The sequence below is a fragment of the Coloeus monedula genome (assembly GCF_965178545.1).
Source record: "Coloeus monedula genome assembly, chromosome: 19".
Classification (NCBI taxonomy): Eukaryota; Metazoa; Chordata; class Aves; order Passeriformes; family Corvidae; genus Coloeus; species Coloeus monedula.
Window position 1 is genome coordinate 1,140,948 of NC_138799.1, and position 25,075 is coordinate 1,166,022.

The 25,075-nt window shown below is 60.1% G+C and overlaps 2 protein-coding genes across 2 annotated transcripts; one reads left to right on the forward strand and one right to left on the reverse strand.

Moving 5' to 3' along the window:
- Positions 1 to 345: 345 nt before the first annotated feature.
- RNF222 (ring finger protein 222) lies at positions 346 to 993 on the forward strand (the record flags this gene model as incomplete). Its single annotated transcript, XM_082294275.1, has 1 exon — positions 346 to 993. One exon carries the CDS (start codon positions 346 to 348, stop codon positions 991 to 993), a length of 648 nt encoding a protein of 215 aa, XP_082150401.1.
- A 16,927-nt stretch (positions 994 to 17,920) lies between these two features.
- Positions 17,921 to 22,387, reverse strand: PIRT (phosphoinositide interacting regulator of transient receptor potential channels; the record flags this gene model as incomplete). The annotated part of the gene is given in 3 exon segments (XM_082294341.1): positions 17,921 to 18,343; positions 22,330 to 22,359; positions 22,361 to 22,387. Coding segments are annotated over 3 exon segments (480 nt in total).
- Positions 22,388 to 25,075: the final 2,688 nt, after the last annotated feature.

A 25,075-nucleotide genomic window follows, 5' to 3' on the forward strand; every position in this document is an offset into this window, starting at 1 on the left:
GCACGGCTCCGGCCAGGGGCTCAGCCCTCGGCTCCTGTGGTTTTGCAGCCAGGGATTATTGCCCTGGAGGGCTCTGGAGCTGAGATCCTCCCATCATCTGTCCCTTGCCCCCAGGGCCGCACTGGGAGGTTTAATGCTGCTGAGAGTGCCCTGCCCTGTGCAGGCCATGCCAGGCGGCCGTCCCCCCCTTCTGTGAGGGTGAAGGGCAGTGGCAAGAGAGCAGGGAGGAGGAGGAGGAGGAGGGATGAAGAGACGGACTGTGTTAATCCCTGTCACCCAGCCCCTGATTAACCCCTCGTGCCTGTCCCTGGCAGCCGAGCAGCTCCCGCGGCCACCACAGCAGGGATGTCGGAGACCTCCTCCAGCAAGGACGGAGCCCCGGCCGAGTGCCCCGTGTGCTACGAGAAGTTCCAGCCCCTGGAGGCCACGCACCGGCGGCTCAGCTGCGGCCACACCTTCTGCCACGACTGCCTGGTGAAGTGCCTGCTCTCGGCCAAGCTGGACGGGCACATCCAGAGCAGCATCATCTGCCCCGTGTGCCGCTACATCACCTTTCTCAGCAAGAAGAAGGCTCCGTGGCCGCCCAAGGCGGGCACCAACCCCCGGGCGCTGGAGATGCCTCTGTCGCCGTCCTCCTTGTCCCAGCTGGCCAAAAGTGAGGCCAGCAACACGCTGGTGGTGCCCAGTCACTTCGTGATGCCGGTGCAGAGCCTGGAGCGGTGCTCGGCGGGCCCGCAGGGGCTCCCGGGGGTGCTGGCACGGGAAGCTCACATCTTCGTCATCAGCGACCACGGGATGCCGCTGGTGGCCGCGGACTGCGGCTCCCTGGGCGGGAGGAGCAGGGCGGACACGGCCAGCTCGGTGTCGTCCAGCCCGGCCCTGGGGCTGAAGTGCTGCCAGTCGCCCATGGCCCTGGCCGTGATGCTCGTCCTGACCGTGGCCATGCTGGCGGCCGTGCTGCCGTGGCTGCTGCTGGTCAAGAGGGACTTGTAGCAGGGATGGGATCAGCTGGGACACCAGGGTGGTGTCACTGGTGCTAGGACAGAGCTGGGGCTGAAGCCTCTCTCTAAAGGCTCCTGGAGAAAGCCCAGAAGCAGCTTCAGGTGAAGCTCTCTCATCTGAACGGACTTTCAGACCTTCCTGCAGCTCTCCAGGTGCCCACGGTGTCACTGGTAGCATTTTCTGTCCCTTTTTGTTGAAATATGGCAGGACACACCCTGCTGGTGGCTTCCTGCAGGGTCTCGGTGGAGAGGATCCTCCTGCACCCTGTGGCAGCCCCTGCAGGGCCCGAGGGGGCCGGGCTGGTCCTGCCCAGCTCCTCCCCAGCTCCAGGCAGGCTGCGACTGGCATCAAGCACAGACAAGGGCTCTGTGCACCAGAGGGTGAGGGCTGCCAGGCTGTGGGGCTGCTGGAGGCCCCCAGGCTCCCAGGATGTTTGGATCATTGTGATGCAGCCAGCCTGGAGCAGAAACTCACGGCTTCCGTCCCAGGGATGGATGAAGCAGAGCCTGCAGCTGCCGGGCACAAGGGCAGAGAAACCGGAGGACGGAGAGAGTGATGCTGGCCCTGCTGAGCTCACCCTCCCCTGTGCCAGCCTCCCTGCAGTGCCATGGCACGGGAAGGGAGGCCAGCTCATCCCACAGGCAGTCCCAGCCGTGCCCTCCCTCACCTCTCTCTGAGCTCCTCAGGGTCGTGGCCGTCCTCCCATTGTCACAGCGTCCCTCCTGCCCTGGTGACCCGGGGACAGGGGGTGGGGTGGAGGGTAGGGAGTAAACCCAAGTTCTGACCACCATAAGGAGGCAGATTTGGGATCCCACCCTGCTGTCCTTGCCAGAGCCCCGTGGCAGAGTGACATTTCCTTGTCCCTGTATCCCACTCCTGAGGTCTCACACCCAAGGACCCATTTTCACCTGTGCCAAACAGGCTGGGCACTGCTCAGCCCCCCAAACCTCCTGGCTTTGCCCTCTTGGGACTGGTCCCACCTGAGGGGACCCAGTGTCAGCCCCCAGCCCAGGGGCCCCCTTTGGGAGGGCAGTGGGCAGCAGGGAGGCACAGCTGGGATTTGGGAATCTCTGTGCCTGCCCTCAGGGGAGGGGGAAGGGGGCTGCTGGACACCCCTGCTGGTGCTGGGGCCACTCGTGGCATCTGTCCCCAGCCCAGTCTGCACCTTCCTCACCTTTGTCCTCCTGACCCAGTCCCTGGCCCCGTGGGTGCTGCTCTCTCTCTGTCACCCGGGAATGTGTCACTTCATGGGCACTCAATGTGAGCAGGACATCCCTCAGTGTCACCCCAATGCGAGCAGGGCATCCCTCAGTGTCACCCAATGCAAGCAGGGCATCCCTCAGTGTCACCTCAATGTGAGCAGGGCATCCCTCAGTGTCACCTCAATGTGAGCAGGGCATCCCTCAGTGTCCCCCAATGCGAGCAGGGCATCCCTCAGTGTCCCCCAATGCGAGCAGGACACCCTTCAGTGTCACCCCAGTGCAAGCAGGGCATCCCTCACTGTCCCCCAATGCAAGCAGGGCATCCCTCAGTGTCACCTCAATGTGAGCAGGGCATCCCTCACTGTCCCCCAATGTGAGCAGGACATCTCTCAGTGTCCCCCGATGTGAGCAGGACGTCCCTCACCATCACCCCAACGTGAGCAGGGTATGATCACCCCACAGGAGGTGACAGTGGGGCACAGGGCTGGCACAGGCTTCCCATGCTCCCAGGGGAGGGACAGACATGTCCAGCAGTGCCACCGAGGTGGCTTTGGGACCAGCCAGAACTTTTCAGGGCAGCAAATAAGAACCACTTGGGGCTGGGAAGGGGAAGCAGTGTGGGGCAGAGGAGCTGATGGTGTCCCCTGCCATCCCTGGGGACACTGCCCTGCTGGGTTGCTGCTCCCTGTGATGGTCCTGCACTCTCCCAGCCCTGCCTCAGTGTCCCCACCCAAACCTGGTGTGCCATGACCCCGACCCCTGCGTGAAGCACTGGGGAAAAGTGCCTGAGACACCGCCCTGGAACGGAGACCCTGTTTCATAAGAAATGATGAGCTGATCGTGACGTGTCCATGCCTCATTATTAATAATGAACCCTGTTATTAGTCTGTCTGGGCAATTAATGCAGGGTGCCACGGCACCAGCCCCTTGGCACAGGGCTGCTGGGAGGTGGCCCAGGGTGGTTGCAGCCCTGGAGATATTTGGGAAGGCAGTGGGGACCGGGAAGAGCTCCAGTGGCAGCACCGGGAGGGGATGAGGGTGGCTTGTGCTGTGTCAGGGGCACGCACAGGACCGGGGGAGGGGGGACCGAGGCTGGGGGCTCATCCATGGGGAGGGTTCGGGGGCATCACCCCTGCGGAGGAGAGGAGGGTGTTTCCCACAGGGTGGCACTGCTCGGCCAGGGATGGCAGGGCCAGGCAGCTGGAGCTGGAGATATCCCGGGAAACGCCGTGCCGAGCACCCCGTCCCCGCCTCGCACCGCCTTCCTCATGCCTGATCTGTCCCTGCTCCCGTGCCGCACCTGGCCCAGGTACCCTCGGGCTCCTGGCACACAGCTCTGCTTGGGGTTCCATCTGGGAGCTGCTGGCTTCTCCTGGCCCCATCCTGTGTGCCCTGCATGCCCTGGCTCCATCGTGCCTGTGTGTCACTAATGTCACACCCCAAATGTCCCCTTGAATCACAGCCCACCCTGTGGCTCCCATCAGGCCCAGCCCTGCTGCCCCTCTCCCCTTCCCATCCCTGGAAAGGGCAGGATTCTCCCATCCCCTGTCTCACGGGTGACACTGGAGCCCTGTCCCCTGCCCAGTGTCCAGGCTCTGGTCAGCAGCAGCCAGAGGTCACCCAAGGCTGGTGGAGTGCATGGGCCAGGTGACCCCGAGAGCCCATTAGGGCAATTATGGCCTGATGGGAGTGTGGGGAGGGAGCCAGGGGCTCTCCTGCGGCTGGGGAAGGCCGGGGCTGCGCACACAGAGCTCAGCTAATGGCGCTGCCGTGGCTGCAGGGCCGGGGACAGGATGAGGGGCTGGGAGGTGCACGGACAGGCGCGTGGATGTGCACAGCTCTCCATGAGGGATGGGCAGCAAAGTGGGCGTGGGGATGATCCACAGGATTATCCGAGGGAACCTAAGCCTTGCCACCACACTGTGACCCTCATGAGCCCCTCCGTGGTGATGTGGCACCTCGAGCTGTGCAAACCCCAGGTCATGGTCCCAGTTCTAGGGATTCAGTCCTGGGATGTCCTCACGGACAGGACAGGGTCCCGGGGAGCCGCGGCCAGTGCTGCAAAGGGACAGAGCCTGACCGGCTGAGGGGCTGGCCGGGCTTCCTGAGGCAGATTTAACATTCCTCCTGCAGAACATCCACCAGAAACTCTGCCAGTCCTGAGTCATCCTCCAGCACTGCCTCACCCACCAGCCATGGATCCTCCTCTGCAGGAGCTGTCCTGCAGGCAGGGAGCACGCCCTGCTCGCTGGGCTGGGGCTCCAGCTGGTGCTGGGACATCCCCAGGTGTCCTCTGCCACCTCCTTCCCTTCCTCTGCCTAAAGCTGGGCTCCGTGCAGGCCCTGCCATGCCCCAGCTGTGCCCGTGGGTGTCCCTGAGCTCAGCTGGGCTGTGGCTGCTCCGTCAGGGTCCCGGCAGATCCTGGCTTGTGCCATTTCGCCAGCTGCAGAGCACACCTGCCCGCCCACACTCCAGCTCCGGTCTCTGCAGGATGGCAGCAGGCTCTGAGCCCCAGCAATGGCCGAGTAATGCATCATTAGCAGCAGAAGGTGGCACTTTTATGGCACGGGGATGGGAGGAGTGGGAATTGTGCAGGCCCAGGAGTGCTCGCTGGGCAGGCACGGCTGCAGCTCCATTAGGAAGCGGCCTCAGGGAGCCCCGGCTCCATCAGCCAGATCTGGCCATGAATAATAGAGGAGGAGGCTCCTCCAAGCTCCCTGCCCTGCCCTGCCCTGCCCTGCCCTGCCTGAAGAGCCACGGGCAGCTGGGAGCTGGAGTGGGGCTGGGCCGGTGTGGGACACGGACAGGAGGTGACACCGACCTGCCTGCCCCTGCCCCTGGGGCTCTCCAAGATCCCGTTGACTCCATCTCCCGCACGTGGCCCATTCCCTTTTCCACTGTCCACCCTTTTCCACCGTCCATCCCGTGGCCCTGGGTGGCTCTTCTCCCGGGGCTCTGCAGGACAGGGGGGTTTCCTGAGCCTGCATCGAGCCTGGAGGTTTGGCAGTGCCCGAGGGGCTCATCCCCACTGTGACACCAGTGCCCACGGCAGGGGTGGCTCACCGCGACGAGGTCCCCGAGCCCTCACTGAGGGGTCACGGGGACAGGAGCGGGGCTGGAGCTGCCCCTTGGTGAGGGGCTGATTTCTGTCCCTGTGGCTGTTGGCAGAGGGGCAAAGCTGAGGGGCAGAGGAGGGTGGGCCCAGCCCTGCCCTTCTCAGCATTGCCGGTGTCACATCAGCACCCTGGCGCACGTCAGCACCCTGGGACTCCTCCTACTCGGCTGCCTGGGCTGGCTTTACACTTCCCTGTGTCATCCTTACAGATCCTTTTTGTCAAAAACTCGGTGATCTACCATGGAAAACCCCTGGAATACCATCAGAGGTGTCTGCACTCTCCTTCCAGTAACGGTTGGCAAAGACCAGCAAATGCGTTTTCTGGGAAGAGCTGCTTTTGAATGGGTTTTGCCTTAACTCATGCCCCTTTTTGCAGCAGGAAATTGAGCTGGAAAAGCCATTTTCCTTGTCTCCGGAGTGATTTATCTGCTGGCTGATGGCAAATCTCCCCTGTGGCAGAGCTGTGCCTGGCGAGCCCCGGGGTGCTGCAGGGCACCAATGCCCTGGGCACGCCCAGATCCTGGGACAGGAGCCCTTCCTGCAGCCAGCAGGGTTTGGAATCCCCCATGGGATGCCTGAGGGAGGGATTCAGGGGTTCAGTGAGAAGCTGAGGAATGTTCCTGTGGGACAGGAAAGCCTGGCGTCACTTTACTTAACTCAGGTGTGGACCCTCGTAGGAAACCCTCCTTGGATGCCTCAGGGGTGGGAGCTGGCAGCTCCTGGCACAATCCAGGGTTGCAGGTGGCTGCTGTGACATCTGGGATCTGCAGGGACCCTTGTGGCAGCACCTCCTTGGGGACAGCTGATGACTGTGACTGTTGGAGTGAGATGCCACCTCCAGCCACACCTGGACCCTGCCTGGTGGAAGGGTTTGGTCCCAAAGTTTTCATTCCCTGTGCACTGGCTGTGCTGAGAATGGGTGGGGAGCAGCCATGAGGCCCTGTTGAGCATCAGTAACCGCAGCCACAAATTATTTGGTGGCCACTCAGGGGAAGCAGTAGCCACGAGCCCCAGATGGGCAGCAGGGTCACCCAGCTGTCACTGGTGTGGTGGTGGTGGGTTTCCTCCCAGCCTGGCTCTGGAGCAGCAGCGAGTTCCAGGATGCCCAGGGATGCTGAGGGATGCCCAGGGATGTTCAAGAGATGCCTGGAGATTTTCTGGAATGCCCAGGGATGCCCAGGGGTGCTGTGTGCCTCCAGGAGCTGCCCACCAGCTCCACACATGGTGCTGCAGTGAGTGAGCCCCAGGCAGGTTCCGTTGGCCCTGGTGACACCGGCTGTGGTGACACCGGCTGTGGTGACACCGGCTGTGGTGACACCGGCCCATGGTGACACCGGCTGTGGTGGCACCGGCTGTGGTGGCACTGGCCCATGGTGACACCGGCTGTGGTGACACCGGCTGTGGTGACATCGGCTGTGGTGGCACTGGCTGTGGTGACATCGGCTGTGGTGACACCGGCTGTGGTGGCACCGGCTGTGGTGACACCGGCCCGTCCCCCATCCCCCGCGGAACCTTCCGAAGGAGCAGCAATGAACTCATTCAGTGGGAGCCCCGCCGGGCTCGGAGAACATGAAGGGAGCCCAAGCCGGTGACGGCGCGGGGTGGGACCCCCGGCACTGGCCAGCCTCCCCTGCCCTGGCGGCCCCGGGACAGCGGCTGAGCCGCAGTGGCACCTGATGGGACAGGAATAGGAGCTGGCCCGGAGTGCGGAGGGCGCAGGAGCTGCTCCTCCTGCCGAATCCCACCCCAAAGCATCCCTCAGCCCCAGCACCTCCAGGGCTGGGGAGGGTTAAATCCCAGTTCGGAGCCCATCCCTCCAGCTCGGCTGTGCTGGAACCAGCTGGGACCGGGGCCGTGGCGGGGACCGGGCATCCCCCTGCTCCCGGCTGGGAGAGACGGGGGTGGCTGCAGGAGGGGCTGTGCTGGGAGAACCAGTTCCTCCAGGATGTGCGAATCCTGCTCGTCCCCCACCCCAGCACCCGGCTGCAAGGCGCTGGGCAGGTCCGGCGGGCAGGAGGAGTTTGGGGTCTCCTGTCAGGTCAGAGGGTGCCGGTCCCTCTCCACCCCCCGGGGGTGATGGGTCAGCAGGGGCAGCCCAGCATTTTCCCGGACGGTTCATTTGGTGAAAGCCCTGGCTGCAGGCTCTGTCCTTCCTGGGGTGTGGATCTGGCCGCGCCTGGCGCGCTGCCCTGGCGAGGGCTGGCTTTGCCCGGGGCAGAGGGCACTCGCTGCAGAGATAGCACCGCTGCTTATCTCGGTGATAAGGCTCCTGAACGCCTGACACCAGCTTCCAGAGCGTTAGGAACCTGCGAAAATCTCGGAGATCCTCTTGACATGGTTTTATATTTGCAGGGAAAAGAATTCATTAAAGTCCCACTGCCTCATTGATCGCAAATGCAGCAGAGACAACAGTGCCTGTATTTACTAAAGATTTTTTTTTAAAAGCTTCCTTGCACTGGAGGGGTCCCTCCACATTGCCAGAGAGGGGTTAATGATGCTGGCATTTGCCACTCATGGCCTGAATTTTCCCACAAGTGCTCCCCCAATTTCCAGCTCTCACCCCACCTTGTGTGAGAGCTGCTTCTCCACGGAGTCACTGCAGCCAGAGGTCCCTGTTCACCCCACCACCCCTGCCAGGGGACAAACAGATCTGGGGAGGAAGGCAGCAGCTTTAAGGAAACAGTCCCAGAGAGATGGCACCAAACTGGTGTTCCCAGAACAGAACAAACCCCCTGGCACAGGCTCTGCATCCCTTAGTGGGCCAGCTCTCTGCTGGATGCTCTGGGGAACGGGGAGGAGGTTCCTGTCCTATCCAGGGCAGGATTGGGGCACAAATGTGCTTCCATTTCAAACCGAAGTCATTTCAGAGCTTTGAGGCTGTGGGTCCTGCCCAGCCCAGCTGCAGAGGGGAGCAGGGAGCTTTCCTGCCCTGCTTGGAAGACAGGATGGTTTGAGAGCTACAGGGAACACCAGATACCTCCTCGTGGCAGGGCCTGAGGTGCCAGCCCTGCCACCAGCCTCATGCCCCAGGAACTGGAGGCAGAGGAGAGCTGCTGGTTCCCCCCCAAAGCTCCCACACTGCCCCTGCTGTGGGGGCAAAGTGCTAAATCAGGGACAGCAAGGACACCAAAGACCTGATGTCACCTGCAAAGTCCTGCCTGGCCCAGGCTGGGAGCTGGGCAGTGGGGAAGGTGAGTGTCCGACTCCCTGAGTGCCAGCACTGTCCTGCCAGCTGGTCTGCAGAGAAGAACCAGATTCCACCTCAGAGCAGATTCTCCAGGGCAGGAAATCACAACAAAACAAATTCTGGTGAAGTTTTAAACAGTTGAGAGAGGTGTCTGCAAAGGAAAGTGCTGAACAGCCTCTAGGTTGTTACATATTCCATAGGGGTTATAAATGCTTCCATCCCACACAGGTGTCCTCCTGGTCAGCTGAACTCTGTATCAGGAACACAGGGGAATGGGGATGTGGGAGACCAGGAGATCTCTCCTCTCCCCTGAGCTTTGGATTTGGAGTGAGCCAGGGGTTTGTCCCCATGCTGAGCCAGCCCTGGTTTGGCACCTGAAGTGCTGAATCCTCTCCTGGCCTTTGCAGCTCCCCAGCAGCTCTTTGGACTGAGGTCTGAGTATTTCCCAAAGTGCCCTTAGAGAGTGCCTGGAACCTTGGGTAAAACAGAGCTGACACCTCCAGCTTTGGGATTTTGCTTTGGGAACCCTCTGTCCTGTCTGATTTTGTTGTCTGTCTCTCCCATCCCTGCACAGAGCAGGTCCCAGCCCGGGCACTCAGCTGCACCTCGGGCTGTCTGTCCAGGTGTGAGCCCTGCTGGACCATCACACTCCTCCAGTGAGGTTGGCAGAGCTGTCAGCCGGACCCTGTGGGTCTGTGGCCCCTGGTTGGGACAGTGGGAAGAGGCTCTGTGGCCACCAGGCTCCTTGTGCTGTGCCCTCTGAGCCCGCAGAGGGCAGGGGGCGAGCGCAAAGTGATTGCAGAGGATGCAAAAGGGGTGTCCATCCTTCAGGGGGTGTCCTGAGTGGCTGTGGCAGTGTCCCCAGCACAGCAGAGGGACACAGCTCCTGCTGTGCTCTCAGTGCTGGTTGTGCAAGAGCAGCACAGCAGAGTCCTTGTGCGGAGCTGCTCCTCTTCCTCTGCTCACTCCTGACATCCACGCTTGTCCTTTCCTCTCTCCCTGTAAACAGAGAGTGGAAGGAGCTGGGAATGCTTTAAAAGACCCTGATAATTGCTGAGAAGTTCAAGATCTTTCAATAAAGATGTGAAATCAAAACACGGACTCAGGGGACCATTTCCCACCAGACAGACCCCAGACAGAAGCACCAGGGATGCCCAGGATGCCCAGGGATATTCAGGATCAGCCCAGCTCCAGATACGAGTGAGGCTGGTAACATTTCAGCACAAAAGGAGGATTTTTCCCTCCCTGGAAGATCCAGACTCAGGAGCAAACACCTGGCACTGCTGAGGCTGGTATTCCCCTGGTCCTGGTGCCCAGTGAGGGATCCATGGCAGTGATGCCATCCAGGGGACAAGGGAGGGAGCCCAGACTGCTGAGGGCAGGTTCAGGTCATGAGAGGGGACTCCTGGAGTCACCCCACAGCATTTTGGGGGTGCAGTATCAGCGCAGGAAGCACTGGAGGCCGCTGGGCTTCGGGCCACCGGTGTCACTGGGGTGACTGGGGGAGCACAGAGTGGTCAGGGAGCAGAGGGAGCTGCTGGTTCCCGGTGCCCATGTGGGCTCTGTGCCATGGCCACGGGGCTGTGCCAAACCCAAGGATCTGGAACAACCCCCAGCATGGAGCGAACAGACCGAGCACAAAACCACAAAAACCCAGAGGGAAAGATAAGCCCTTGAGTCAATATCACACTGGGCCTGGGCCAGTGCTCCCAGTGCTGCCCAGCACCGAGGGATGGGGACCCACAGGTGCTTCACCCACTCCTGTCCTGCCACTGGGGCTGTCAGGAGCGGACTCTGCTCCAGCCTGAGGGATTTGGGGACAGCAGAAAAGGGAAGGAGCTGTGTCCCTGGGATGGAAAGGACATTGGAGACCATCAGAGCTGGTGCTCTCGAGGTGCTGGGGGGTGCAGGGTCACGGGACAGAGGGTCAGGAGAAATCCCACGGGCCCTGCCCATGAGCACACACAACTGGGAGGTTTTCCCTCTCTTGCTGGGCCTGGCTGTGCATGAGGGACATTGAAGTCACCACATCCTGCCTGTGCCTGTGTCCCTCTGTGCCAGCCTGGGAGCGGTGGAGGATGCTGAAGGCACCTTGCACACAGAGACGTGTCTGGGTTTGGTTTGTGCCCACATTCATCCTCTGGGCGACTGTCACAGACCCAGGTGGAGCAGAGAGGGGAAACGTGTGAGCAGTGGCGTGCGGGGTGCTGGGCTCCCCCAGCGTGTGCTGGTGCACGGGGAGCCTCTGCTCCTCCACGGGACTGGGTACAGGCTCCTGAATGCATCCAGGAGGTCCAGGCACACGGCTGACAGCACTTTCCCGTGTGGCAATCACCCTCCACCCCTCTCCATCCCCAAACCATCCCCTGGCCGTGCTGGTGAAGCACACAGCATCATCCAGTGCCAGGGGCTGGCAGCGACTTTGCCCCCAAAAGCTCCATTTGGGAGTGTCTGTCCCACCAGCCCGGGAGGCAGGAGGGACCCGTGGGGACAGGGATCTCCCCCCAGGTCCCGCGGGGGTCCCTGGGCGATGGCCCCGGCTCCCTGGATGCTGTCCCCGAGCGCCACACCCAGGCACGCACCCAGCGAGGGACAGACCTTGAAGGGTGACAAAGCCCTCGGCCGGGTTTTACAGGCTGGATTGACAGGCTCAGCACCGGCAATTAAAAATCCCCGAGCAAATAAAGGAGGGTGTGGGTTGCTGCTGCCCTTCCTTCTCTACAGCTGCAGGATCCGACTGATGCTTGTCCCGGGTTCTTATCCCGAGGCACATCAAGGAAATTCCCGAAGTACCTAGTCCGAAGGGCACAGGGGTGGAAAAACACCCGGAGACCTGGTGAGGGCAAAGCTGAACTCCTGGCCTGGCCACCCTGGAGAGTGCAGGGCTGTAAAACACCGTGACCCACACGGCAGCTGCCCCTCACAGGGCAGAGCCAGGAAAACCTCGGGTCTGTCTCTTGTGATCACTGCCAAGAGGAGAGGAAATCAAAGGAAAAATAAGTAAATGACAAAAAAGGATCTCCCTGGTTATGAGAGGCTTTACAGAGAGCTGTGCAGGGCAGTGTCCCTGTCGTGGCTCACAGGCAGGGACAGTCATGGCAGTGAGATGCTGACAGGGCGCAGAGCTCTGACACTCACCCGTGTGCCAGTGGGGACGTCTGCCCCATCTCTGCCTCCTCGCTGCCTCACTCTGCATTGAACCCATCCCTCCTTGGCTGGCTCTCGGTGTGGGTGCACGGTTGGCTCGTGGCTGGGGCACCCTCCTGCTGTCACCTCCCTCTGCCACGTGCAGCTCCGAGCACTGTGGGGCTACTCCTCATTTACCTCGGGCTAATTGGCTCCCCCATCCTGCCCAGCACAGGAGGAACATCCCCGGGATGCTGGCAGCCAGGAGAACACCATCCCTGCTCTCCAACACTCAGACACCTCCAACTCCCCTAAGATTTGGTGTTGCTGCTCTCACATTGGGACAAAACGGAGCCCTCTGAGCTTCCCAGGTCAGACCAGCCCCTGCAGACACTGCTGATGCTCTGTGGTCCTTCTTGCTGTAGGACCAGGCTGCAGACACCAGGCAAGACCTGGCCTTTCTGCCCTTTGGGCGGCTGCCAAACCAGCCAGGCATGTTCTATACAAGCCCGAGATTAACAAGGCCCAATCTCAGAGCCGATGTTCAAACATGGCACTTTGTACGCGGTTTCCGTGTGCTCAGCGTTTGTCACCGGGCTCTTGCAGCCCATCAGAGCGCTGCCTTGGTGACACAACTTTCACCTGGGTTTCACTGCTCCCCATCTCTCTGCTGGGAAAACATTCCCTGTAGGGAAAACCCTGGCGGCAGCGCCCAGGGTGTGATGGGGTACACAGGGGCAGCTGGGGTTGCTCCCTCACATCTTACACAGAGGTTCTGGCGCTAAAACCTGGTTTATCCTTATTGACTTTCCCTGTTTGCCCAGGGTGGATGGCCGGGGTGGCTCATGCTCCTTGTCCCTCTGCTCCACAAAGCTGCCACGAGAGAGCAGCAGCTCTGCAGGACCCTCCTCTCCCAGCACCATCTGATGGGAAGCGCCGAGGAATTACACCCCAGACAACAGCCCCCTCCAAACTCCACCAAAACCCCCTCCCAAAATCCATTCAGCTCATCAAAACCAACTTCCCGTCCATCGTTAATCCATTCCAGAGCATTTTAAAATCTACTCTTACTCCTGAGAGCGCCTGTCACCAGCAGGAAGCTCCGGCTGCCCCACCAGGAGCTCTGCATTCCCCCACACCAGCCAAGCATCCCTGTGCACGCTGAGCTGTGGGTACCTTTCCCCTGAGGGTCCATCTGGCTGCTCGATGCTGTGAGGACCAGCAGGCCCTTCCCTTCGGTCTCTTTCGGGCGCTCTTCACCAGCTGAGGGATGCTTTGGCTCATCCCAGCCGCCGCTCCGAGGGCAAGCCCCCGGCTGTGGCTCCGTGGCTCAGCTGCACCCCAGCTCCCGGAGGGGCACCTCGATGTTGAAGGTGTACCAGAAGACCCAGAAGACGAGGCTGAAGGCCAGCAGCAGGGCCCCCAGGTAGACGAAGAAGTCCCAGGAGCTGATGGGAGCCAAGATGCCCAGGAGGAGGATGAGGAGCCCCACGGCGTCGCAGAGCAGGGCCAGGAGGGCGATGGCAGCGCAGCGGCCCAGCAGCCCCCGCAGGCGCATGGTGCAGCCCCGAGCCCCTCAGCGCGGCGGGGGGAGCAGCATCCCTGCGCTGCCTCCCGTGCCTCTGCTCCGGGCTGCCAAGAGGAAGTACAAATGTCACAACACACCTTGCAGAACAATCGGGAGGCAGCACACGATACAGCTTTAACCGTTTCATGGCCCTGCCTCTGCCTGGCCCCAGCAGATCCCAGGGGAATTCCGTGTGTGCCCACCTCGGGATGCTCTGCGGTCATCCAGGTGTGGCTGCTTCACATCCAGTCTGTCCCAGAGGTGCAAATCTGCCCCTGACCAGCCCGCAGCCCTGGGATTTGAGACCCAGGGCACCTTGTGTGGCTTCTGGGCAGCATCCACCCAGGGAAGTCTGCGGGACACTGGCTCTGACATCCCAGAGACAACCTGGACACATCCTGCTATTCCCCTCTCCTTACAGGTAAACTGAGGCACGGGAATTTCTCCATAATGCCAAAAATACATCACCCCTGCAACCCCTCCAAAGAGCAGGTCTTGCTGGAGAGCACCCATCAGACCACCTGTGCCACTGCCCATCCCAAAAATGTGACACCAGGAAGCCAGTGAGGAACCCCCGAATCAGCCAAAATTCCCCAGAGCTCCTGGCGGGTCTCTGAGCAGCCAGCGGGACTTTTTGGGATACAGGGATGCTGCTTTCTGCTCCCAGGTTATGGTGTGGCACTGGGAACATCTTTGCTGTCCTTCCTCTCTGCTCTGTGCATCCGTGGCAAACTGGGGAAGATTGTGGGAGGTAAAGAATCTGGTCCTGCCTCCCAGTCTTATCCCAACCTTATCCCTCCTGCCACTCCCAAACACACACAGACAGCCCTGAGCAAACCATCTGTTCCCTGGGCAGCAGCTCCTTCCCCTGAGCAGCAGAAAAAAACCCTGTTCCTTCTGCAGTTTCCATGTGCCCAACATCCAGTGTAGAAATAGGAGAGGGTTTTTTAGGGTTTCAAACTCACTGTGAGCACTGAGAGTGCCCTGAATGTTTTACTCTCATCGTTGCTCACTAAGGACAGGGAAGGCTGTGGGATTTTGGGGAGGGATGGGCAGGTGCAGCTTGTCCTGGTGGGATCTCATCTGTTCCTCAAGTGGGAGGAAGCACCAGCAGCATTTCAGGGTGCAGGATGAACTGGCAGCCTGGGTGTTATCCCGACTCAGGCATTCCAGCATCCCAGTGGGAATCTGGGACGTCAGCCCTTGTGCCTCACAAGCCTGAGGCTGTGTTTCCAGGAAGGAGCGCTGGAAGGTTTCAGGGGAATGGAAAGGTGTGTTCACAGGCACCAGGGGTCACCTGCTTCCTCCCACCCCTGAATAATTTACCCCAGCGGCTGCAGAAACCTGATTGCACCAAGGGTGAACCCAGTGAATGTGACTGAGATTATGGGATCATGGAATGGGTTGGGCTGGAAGGGACTGCAAAGCCAACCCAGTGCCACCCCTGCCATGGCAGGGACACCTCCCACTGTCCCAGGCTGCTCCAAGCCCCAATGTCCAGCCTGGCCTTGGGCACTGCCAGGGATCCAGGGGCAGCCTCAGCTGCTCTGGGCACCCTGTGCCAGGGCCTGCCCACCCTCACAGGGAACAATTCCTGCCCAATATCCCACCCATCCCTGCCCTCTGGCAGTGGGAAGCCATTCCCTGTGTCCTGTCCCTCCATCCCTTGTCCAAAGCCCTCTTTGAACCTCTTTAGGTACTAGAGCTAAACATCCTCACAGGGGGGTCTGCCCCAGGGGTGTGCACATCTCGGGGCAGGTTTGGTGCTCTGGAGGCCCAGGACAGACACCTGGAGCAGGGCGTTCTCCACGCCGAGCCTGCCGGGCGGGTTTGCTGCGTGACCTTTGAGATGCAGGGGGAATATTTCCTCTTTGAGCTGCTCTGCAGAGATAATGACTTTTGTAATGGTTTTCCTGTTCTTTTTATAGCACAGGGGAAGCTGGCAGATCACATCTGAGCTTTAGTGAGACATAATTATGTTATGGAAAACCTGATCTTTTCTCTAAATGTGTTTTCTTTGGTCTGATCCAAAGCATCACAGTGGGATTCAAGCAGGCTTCAGTGGGAGAGAAGAAGAATTGCAGGGAGCAGCCAAACAGGGATTTGGAGGTGCATGGGAGTGGCCCAAAGGTGTGAACTTGCCCATGGGCTGATCAAAGGTCCCTCTAGCCCAGTCCTGTCCCAGCAATGGCAGGAGGAGACAGCGTGTGAGTCCACCCCTCCTGGAATCTGCTCCTCCTGGACTTCTCCAGCATCCACCACTGGTATGTTATGGAATTCAGAGGGCACATTCTTCTCTCTTGCTTCTACTGTCTCTCTTTTTAATCTGTTCTCCATAAAACCATTCAAACCCACGGATACTCCCTGTCTCTGTAGCCCACCACGTCCCAAGGAGGTAGAGGCTCACCCGTGCCACAACAAAGAGGCAGAAATTCATTTTCCAGCAGCTCTGTGGGGTTTTGCTGAGCCATAGCAGGGCGTGAATTTAATGTCAGCTCCTAAAGAAACCCTTGTGAAGAGCCTTCAGGTTATCCTGCATCTCTCTTTCCCTCAATTGTTCCAGCTCACTTCAAGAAAAAGATGCAATTCCCAGTGCTGGGAGCAGCTCCAGTGCAAAGTTCCCTCCCTCCCAGGCAGGGCCCAGGCATTTGTACCCCGTGCTACCAAGGGGGAGTTCCCACTTTGCTCCTGGACTTCCACCTGCAGTTATCCCCCAGCTGTTGATCTGACTTTCCCTTCATTTACATTCCCGTCCCTTTGCCTCCCTGTCCCACTACAGATCTGGGCAGCAAAAAGTGAGCTCCACCTGCTAAATCCTCTCCTCATCAGGTTCTGCTGCTCCTTGGGCTGTTTCCTTTTCCTGGGCAGGCTCCATCCTCTCGCCAGGCCCCTTCCCGAGCTGCTGCTGACCCCTGGACTGAGGTGTTCACTCAGCCCCTCACCCAGCACCCAAACCAGCCCCAGCCCCACTCCTTGTCCTGTCCTCTCCCTCCCCTACCCTGTGGGTGCCACACCACCCCCAAACTCTGTCACCACACCCTCCCCACACCACAGAGATGTGACACCAGTGCAGCCCTGTCCAAGTCCCCTGGGAACATTTTCCTTTAATGAAAACTCTTATTCTTGTTATAAATGACCAGTCTGGAATCCAGTCCAGTTCTTGGTCTCAGAGACTTCTTAGCACATTAACTTTTCACCGGCTCTGTCCTTCTCCTTGGCCATGAGACGTGGCCAGTAGGAGCCCCCTCTCTCCATTTGGCAGTTCCAGTCCTCCTGGAGCATCCCCTTGGCCCCGCAGCCCTGGCTGAGCACAGCTCTTTGCAGCAGGACCCATTTCCAGGTGCCTCCTCCATCCTGGGCAGCTCTGTGCCTCCCACCTGTGCCCAGATCTGCCTCCAGGTGGGATCTGGGGCTGCTCTTCACATCGCTCCCTGATTTCCCATCACGAATCCTGCTGTCCATCCTCTCTCTGGCTGCAGCTGCCCCAAGCAGGACTTTTGGGTGAGCATCCCCCGCCCATGGCAGCTGAAGGAGCAGAGGCTGGTGCCCCGTGCCAGGGCAGGATTACAAACAGCAGCAGAGCGTGTCATGGCACGAGGGATGGCTGAGGAGCAAACAGCTTTGCTGGGTCCTGTGCCAGATCTTGTCCAGCCCCGTCACCAACCTGGCACGGGTTGGCCAGGGACGCCTGCCCCAGTCAGTAAGCAAAGTTCAGGGCCAGGCTGAGCCTGGGGCAAAGGGACCTGTGTGCTCAAATACTCCTAATCCAGCTGTGCCAGCTGCCAGGATGGGATGTGTCACCTCAAGCTCTGCCCACACGGGTGGAGGAGATCCCCAGGCAGCCCTGGGCACAGACTGGGGGTGGCCTGGCACCAGTGCCAGGGTGAGCCCGAGCTCCCTGTCAGCCAGGCTGTGGAAACACAAATTCTTCAGCTCTTGGGCATCTTGGACCATATTTTCAGGCAGAAATGTTGATGTAGCACCGGTTTCAGAAATGAGGGAGTTCCAGCAGAGATGGCCAGGAGGAGGCTGAGAGTTTCCTGGGAGAGAATCAGCCCCAAGCACAGTTCCCACAGCTTAGACCATTCCTGGACACATCTCCCTTGTCCCTGCCCTGCCAGGTGCCTGGAGCAGCAGGATCTGTGCCCTCTGCAGGATCTGTGCCCCTCTGCAGGGTCTGTGCCCTCTGCAGGGTCTGTGCCCCTCTGCAGGGTCTGTGCCCTCTGCAGGGTCTGTGCCCCTCTGCAGGGTCTGTGCCCCTCTGCTTCTGCTGTGTCTCCTGATGCTGTGCAGAGCCTCCAGCCTGTCTGGAAAATCAGGGAGCTTGAAGGAATTGTGGCTCCAGCCAATGGCTCCTCTCTGCTGATGGATCCTGCAGAACCTCCTGGGGGAGCTGGGTTCCTCTGGGGTTTTGCTTCAGCCCAGGTTCCTTCGGGGCTTTGCTTTACCCAGTGAGTGCTGTTGAGTCACTCTTTGGACGGGGAGGTGATGCAGAGACCTTGGACCTGCCTTGCTGGGCTCAGCTGAAAAATCCTGCTCCTTTTTTTCCTGGGATGACTTGGATGAAATACAAAGTTCATTTTCACACTGGAGACCATGTAGGGAAGAGACTGACTGGGATGAAATCCTTTGGGGAGTACAAGAACGTGTTTGTTTTCATGGCTGCTCAACACAGGTTGCTGGAGGGAAGGGGAACCCTCTTGGGAAGGTCCTGGCTGCCCTCAGCGGTTGAAGAAGAAGGACTTGAGGCTCTGTAGGAACTGTGACTTCTGCCTCTGCTTCTGCTTCTTGCGGATGATGGGGATCCAGACCAGGCCACAGACCAGGAGCATCAGTCCCAGGGACAGGAAAGCCGGGCCAGACATTTTGTAAACGTCTTTGTTCTTGGGCAGGAAGCAGGCCAGGCTGGTGATGACCATTCCGAAGAGGAAGATGGCAACTCCCACGGACACCACGATGACGGGTTTGTGGTAAATGTCCCACTTGCTCCTGGATGCGCTGGTCCACACGGACTCGCTGCGGGAGCTCATGCACAGGGTGCTGCCCGTGTTACTGGTGATCAGCTCCTTGGACTGGGGGGACTTCTCGCTCCCATCAGGGCTCTTGGGGGGGATTTCCATGGTGGTGGGATCTGAGGAGGAGACCTGGGATGGACAAAAGAGAAAGCAGAGCAGGGCAAGTGATGGAGGATGGAGGGTGCTTGCCTTTGGTCATCAGTGAGTGCAGCCCAAGGGGAGGTGGGGAAGGTTTTGGGGGTCACTGCAGGGAAAGAAGAGCATCTCACTGATAAAATGGTGGAACAGGCAGTGGGATCCTGCAGGCAGGCTGGCAGGAGGTGTCTGTGGAGTCCCACTGCCCAACCATGGACAGTGGGATCCCTGCAGTTCCTGTCCCTACACATTCCAACTCCTGCACGGATCCAGTGGTGTGGCGACCAGACGGGCATTGAACCCCCACCTGAACCTCCCAGGGCTCTGGGCTGCCTTCAGGGGACAACGGTGCTGCAAGCAAGGCTGGTGGTGCTGCCTGGTCCTTGGACCTGCTTTCCCTCCCAGATCCCAAATTACATCCCCAGCACCTTGTGACATGGTCGCGTCCCTGTGCCAGGGGGGTTCTCTGGCTCAGCAGCTGTGCAGGAGGTGACCCCAGAGCCCCTCAGCCCCAGCTCTTTTCCCAGTGCTGCTGATCCATGTGGGAGCAAGTTCCACATCAGGCCAGCCCCGCTGAGGCTGCAGGGCTGGCACAGCTCCAGAGGCTGGAGGAAACCTGCCCAGGGCTGGGCCACGCTGGGCTCAGTGCCCACCTGGGGATGCTGACGGCTGGGTACCAGCCAGCACCTCCCTCACTCCTTCACCTGTGTCCCTGCCAAGCTTTGTGGTTACTCTGAGAAGGGACAGATGTAATTTTATCATTTAGTCCCCCCAACAGAGGCACTGCTGCAGAGCTGGTGCTGTTGACATCTTTGGGGATGTTTCAGGTTCGCCAGGCTTGGACAAACAGGCACGAAACAAAAGCCAAGAGCAGTGGGCAGGATTTGCAGCCCTCCTGTCTGGAGTTCTCCCTGCTCTCTGTTGAAAGAGGAGCAGGGGAAGGGACACTCTTCTGATATAGAATCACAGAATTCCAGAATCCTTTAGGTTGGAAAAGCCCTCCCAGAGCATCGAGTCCAAGCTGTGCCCAATGCCCACCTTGTCCCCAGCCCAGAGCACTGAGTGCCACCTCCAGGAATTCCTTGGGCACCTCCAGGGATGGGCACTCCAAACCTCCCTGTGCAGCCCCTGCCAAGGCCTGAGCACCCTTTCCATGGAGAAATTCCTCCACCCTGAGCCTGCCTTGGCCCAGCCTGAGGCCGTTCCCTCTCCTCCTGTCCACTGAGGCTCTGCAAAGGGCACAATCTTTGCTCTGCTCCCACCTGCACAACCTGCCCTGGGATCAGCCCAGTCCCCCAAAACCCCACCAGCTGCTGCTTCTGATCCCCCTCTTCCACTGCAAACCAGACTCTTCCTTAAACTTCATCCTGGCATTTCTTGTCCTTTCCTCATAATGTCCATCATGGAAGGGTTTTAAGACTAAGCCACCGTCTAATTTTAATTTGGCTTTGCAGTTGGAAATTTGCTTTATTCTCTGGGATTATCCCACACCTCAGCAGTCTAAAACTCGATGGGCTGTTCCATCTTTTAGGCATCCCATTCCCTTCCTCCCTGAGTGCTGCCATCCTGATTCTGCATTCCAGGGCAGCAGCTCTGCAAGGCACCCTCCCTCTGTGTGCAGAGCATTAATGTCAGGCTGCTGCAGAAACCATCAGCTGCCTTTCAGTTGTGCATTTCCACTAGAGAGGATTTATTCCCCCTTTTATTTCCTGGCAGAACCACCACTCTCACCACAATTCCCAGGCCCCAGTCATTTTCCCAGCACTTCCTGGCAGAGCCTGGTTTTCGATCACACTTTTGCCCACTGTTGGCTAATGAAGGATTTCACTCCCTGCCAGTGCCTGGAGCTTGTTTGGGAGCACTGGGAGGATCGGCAGCTCTTGGGAGAGCTAATGCAACTCCAGTTCCTGCTCTGCCCCTGCTCCATCCCTAATCCATCACAGACGTGCTCGGATGCGCTGGATGCCCTGAGCAGCCTGCCAGGAGAGTGCTATCGGATTTCTCCCTGGTTTTTAACCATTGTTGTTGGAAGCAGACGATCAGCAGATGACTCTTTGCTGTCTTGAAAATGCCTCCAGAGCACGTCTCAGATCTCACACCTGGTGGCTCTGCTGCTCTCCTGAAACCCTGGGCAGCTCTCGTTGCTGGGGTCTCTCCTTCCCCTCTCCATAAGGGAGACCCTCCTGGAATTGGTTCTCCTCCCTTTGCTCTTCCACTGCTTTGTGTGGGGACGTTTGGTTTCTGAACTGGGAAATCTTGGGGCCCTCCTTGTGCCAAAGCACAGCATCCTTGGGGATCCTGGATCTGGGACTCCAGCCCCACATCCCTCTGGGAATCAGCAGTCATGGAAGAGAAAATTTTGAGTAAAAGTGAGCTCTGCACTCCATGGATGTGGCTTGTCCTGATCCCTGCTGGGGAGAAGCGAAGAGCCCAGCCCAGGCTGAGGCCAGGCCTGGCCAGGACGTTCCTGAGGGTCAGACCCTGCCAGGAGACAAAGTGAGCTCTGCTCTGCCCGGCACCAGTGGCCCAAACTGGGGGGCTGGGTGGGGGGCACACATGGGTGTGCACACACTTCCCCACCTGGCTGGGTGACATCGAGATCCTGCCCCACAGACAGGGACCCCCAGGCCCTTCCCATGGCCCCACGGCTCTCTGGGGCTTCCAGCGGCCTCTGGATGGTTCATGATGGCAAAGAGCAGCACCAGGGCTCTGCAAAGCTTTGGGGTGAGACCCAGAGGGTTGGTTTGTCCTTCAGCCAGGAGATGAGTCCACCCCAACAGGCAGCAAATCCTCACTGGGTCCCAGCTGGGAGGAAGCTAAAACCCTGGGGAACGGAGGAAATTGAGACACTGCTCTGGAGTGTCTCAATTGGACTCTTTATTTGGTCCTGATGTTTAACCTCAGTCCAGGATCCCCCAGATGACAGCAGTGGGTCCGTGTGTTCCAGGAGAAGGGGTTTGCTGCTCTGGAGGATCCGTGTGGCCATGGAATGGGAAGGGAGGAGGCTGCTGCACTCATGGGCGTGCACTAACTCAGCAGAAACTTTTTGTTGGATGTTGGCGCTGGCCAAATTTCATCAAGAGTGGCTCTCTGTCAGTTCCCAGTGAGGGAGATGCACATTCAGTGACCCAGCACACCCGAGGTCCCCAAGAAACCTGGTCAGCTGGGGACTGGGGCTGCTTCCTGCTGGGGACCTGTCCCACCACAGCTGCCCCGAGAAGAGCAGCCCCACAGCCCCGTCTGCCTCAGGCACCTGCATGTGGGGAGGTGCTGGGGCGGACAGAACCCAAACCCCTGAGGGGGAAACAGCACCCAAACCACCAAGGGACCAAGTGCAGAGCCCACTCACCATCCTGTGCCTCTGCTGTCCCCTCTGGCACTGCGGCGTGGTGGCTGCGGGTGGGTGCTGGCAATCACGGTCCCCTGAGCATGCCACGGAGTGACCCCACCGCCGGCTCCTGCGGGCACAAGAGCAGCAGCTCAGAGCAGCTCCAGCTTGGTGCCAGCCCCAGGAGGGCTGGGTTCTGCTGGGCTGAGCCCTGAGAGAGGACAGGGAGGTTGTGGGGTGCCCTAAAGCCCCATTCCTGTCCCCATGCCCCTGCTCAGGAGCGGGCTGGCGGTGGCTCTGCGGGCAGCTGTCCGGGCAGACTGGCTGGTGCTGTCCCCAGACCCTGCAGCATGTCAGGGGATTTCACCTCACCTACAACCCCTACAAGGTGTCAGCTGTGAACTGAGACAGACCCCGAGTCCCTTTGCTGGTGGAGTGAAGCTGGGCTGGGCCCTGCATCCCTCGGGAGCCGCTTCCCAGCACTGCTGGAGCCCGGGTGGTCCCGGAGCACACTCAGGGATCTGCTGGGCAAAGAACACCTGCAAGTCCCTCGTGGGGCTCAGCCAGAGGGTGACCCCCAGCCCTGCCAGGCTGTATCCCCTCCCTTTCCAGCAGCCCCAGAGCCAAACCCATGGAAACCCATCCTACTCACGTGGCGAGCAGAGAGGAATGGCTGCAGCAGGAGGCCCCTTCTCCAGAGCCAGGCTCATCCCAAGCCCCACATCCCTCTGGGTGTTGTCTACTGGGCTCTGTTGAGTCTAATAAACAATGGAGCATCCCCGCTCCGATGATCTCACCAGCCTATCAGGATATTGTTTAACTCCTTGTGTCCCTGCCCCTGGCTCCTGGGCAGTGTGCCTGGGAGGGTTGGATAAAAGGCTGTGGTTTGGGAGGCAGGGCAGGGCCTGGAGCAGGAATCCAGCACTGGGGGGGTTGATGCTGATCCAGACTTGGATCATCAGCAAGTTCCTGAAACATCTCTGAAGTGCAATTTCTGCCCTCTCAGAGCACGGAGTCGTAGCCAGCAACTGCAAAGTGCTTTGAAGCTCATCAGCGAGGCATTAGAGGGATGCAAGGTACTAGCAATTATCTATTAATTAACATCCCGAGTCCATTACAGGGAGGAGGATGGAAGAGAGGGGTGCTTCTGGAATACTGCTTCCTTTCAGGATCCCCCAGCCAAAGTTTAATCCCCTCTCGCAGCAGTGTGGGTCCGCCTGGTGCAGGGGAGGGACCCAGCAGTGCCGCTGCTGCTGTCCAGGGCTGGGCTCCAGCACTGGAACCTCCACCCCTGAGAGACCCTCTCTGGGTTGGTGCAGTGAATAACCAAGTCTAAGCTGCACCCCAGACCTGGCCAGAGTGGGATGGGGTGGGAAGAGGTTGTGGGGCTCTCCTGGCCATGGGCATGACCCACAAGGGTCAAGGCTGGGCACAGAGGCAGCACAAGGGGCTGAAAGGGGAAGAGGGGGGTCCAGAGGGTCAGTATGAGGGGACACCACCTCACCCAGGCGTGGGGAGCTCACGGGAAGACAAGAACCTGGCTGAGGTCCTTCAGTACAGCTCTGTGCAGACCTGTGGCCAGCAGTGGTGGCCGTGGGACAGGCTTTTGGGAAGGGGCAGCTGGGGCAAGAGGCTCCCAGCCTGAGGCAGGGGTGGGATGAGCTCAGGCTCCCATCTCTGCTCTGTCCTCACCTCCGGGTGAGTTGTCTGAGCACAGTGGCCCTGACACAGAGGGGTGAACTCCAACTCCACTGCCCATCCATCTGGGAACCAGCAGCCAAAGGATTCAGGTGTTTTAGGGGTGTTCAGGGAGGATTTATGGGAACAGACGTCAAGATTCTCTAGAACTGGAAGAGCTGAGTGGATGAGGTCCATGGAGAGAAGTTTTTGTGCTAAAGGAGCCATTGGCATAAAAAAGGGGGAAGGTTTCATTTCAGCAGCAGCAGGATCCACTTCTCACCCTGGTTCTGCACCATCCCCAGGCTGAACTGAGCTGCTCCTGCCCTGCTGGGGACCAGCCAGCCTGTGCTCACTCAGCTGCCCCAGCGCACGGCTCTGCTCATTCCAGGCCCCCAAACTCACCCCGTGCTCCCCGCAGTGCCCCTGGCACCTCCGTCCTGCCCCGAGGGCCCCGCAGGCAGCAGGAAGGGTCAGGCGCCTGTGGGACGCATTAGTGCCAAGGTCCCCCGGGCAAGGCAGCAGGAGCTGGACATTCCCCAGGGATGGTTCCTGCCCTCCGGGGCTGGGGCATGTCCCGTGTGCTGCCGCCTGTCCCGTGGGGCCATCCGTGGGCTGGATGAGTGGGATGAATGGGGGATCCCTCCCGGGATGGGTGGGGGATCCCTCTCGGAATGAATTGGGAATCCCTCCCGGAATGGATCGGGGATCCCTCCCGGTCCTCCCTCGGGCAGGCGCTGGGGTTGCATCCCCCGCCCCAGCCGCCCCGTGCCCCCTCCCCGGACAGGCTCAGCCCGCAGGGACCCTCCGCGCCCCATCACCGCCTCCAGTCCCGCGTCCCTGTGGTCCCTGTGCGGTCCCTGTGCGGTCCCTGTGCGGTCCCTGTGGTCCCTGCGCTGTCCCTGTGCTGTCCCTGTGGTCCCTGTGCTGTCCCTGCTGTCCCTGTGCTGTCCCTGTGCGGTCCCTGTGGTCCCTGTGCTGTCCCTGTGGTCCCTGTGCTGTCCCTGTGCTGTCCCTGTGCTGTCCCTGCTGTCCCTGTGCTGTCCCTGTGCGGTCCCTGTGCTGTCCCTGTGCTGTCCCTGTGGTCCCTGTGCGGTCCCTGCTGCCACCGCGCGGGGACACGGAGCGGGACCGCGACCTGGGGACACCGGCACAGGCTGAGTCCACCGGGGACCCCCGGCACAGGCTGAGCCCACCGGGGACCCCCGGCACAGGCTGAGCCCACCGGGGACCCTCGGCACAGGCTGAGCCCACCGGGGACCCCCGGCAGCCGCAGAGTTTGACAGAGACAAGCGCCGGGTTCTGCCCCCGGGCTGGGGCAGCGCTGGATGCACAGACGGGGGAAGGAGAGGCTGGAGACCTGCGGGAAGGGACCACCCTGTCCTGCGGGCATCAGGGCTGGCACCGCCAGCCAGGGGAGGGGGGGATTGTCCCGCTCTGCTCTGGGCTGGGGCAGCCTCACCTCGAGTGCTGGGGGCAGTTTTGGGTGCCACGATATAAGAAGTACCTAAAGCTGTCAGGGAGTGTCTAAAGGAGGGAAGTGAAGGTGGGGAAGGATCTGGAGGGGCCGCACGAGGGGCTCTGTCCTCAGTATATTTAGAGAGTATATTTAGAATCATGGAATATCCGGAGTGGAAAGAGACCCGCAGGATCACCCAGTGCATCCCCTGGCCCTGCCCAGACCCCCCAACAACCCCACCCTGGGCATCCCTGGCAGCGCT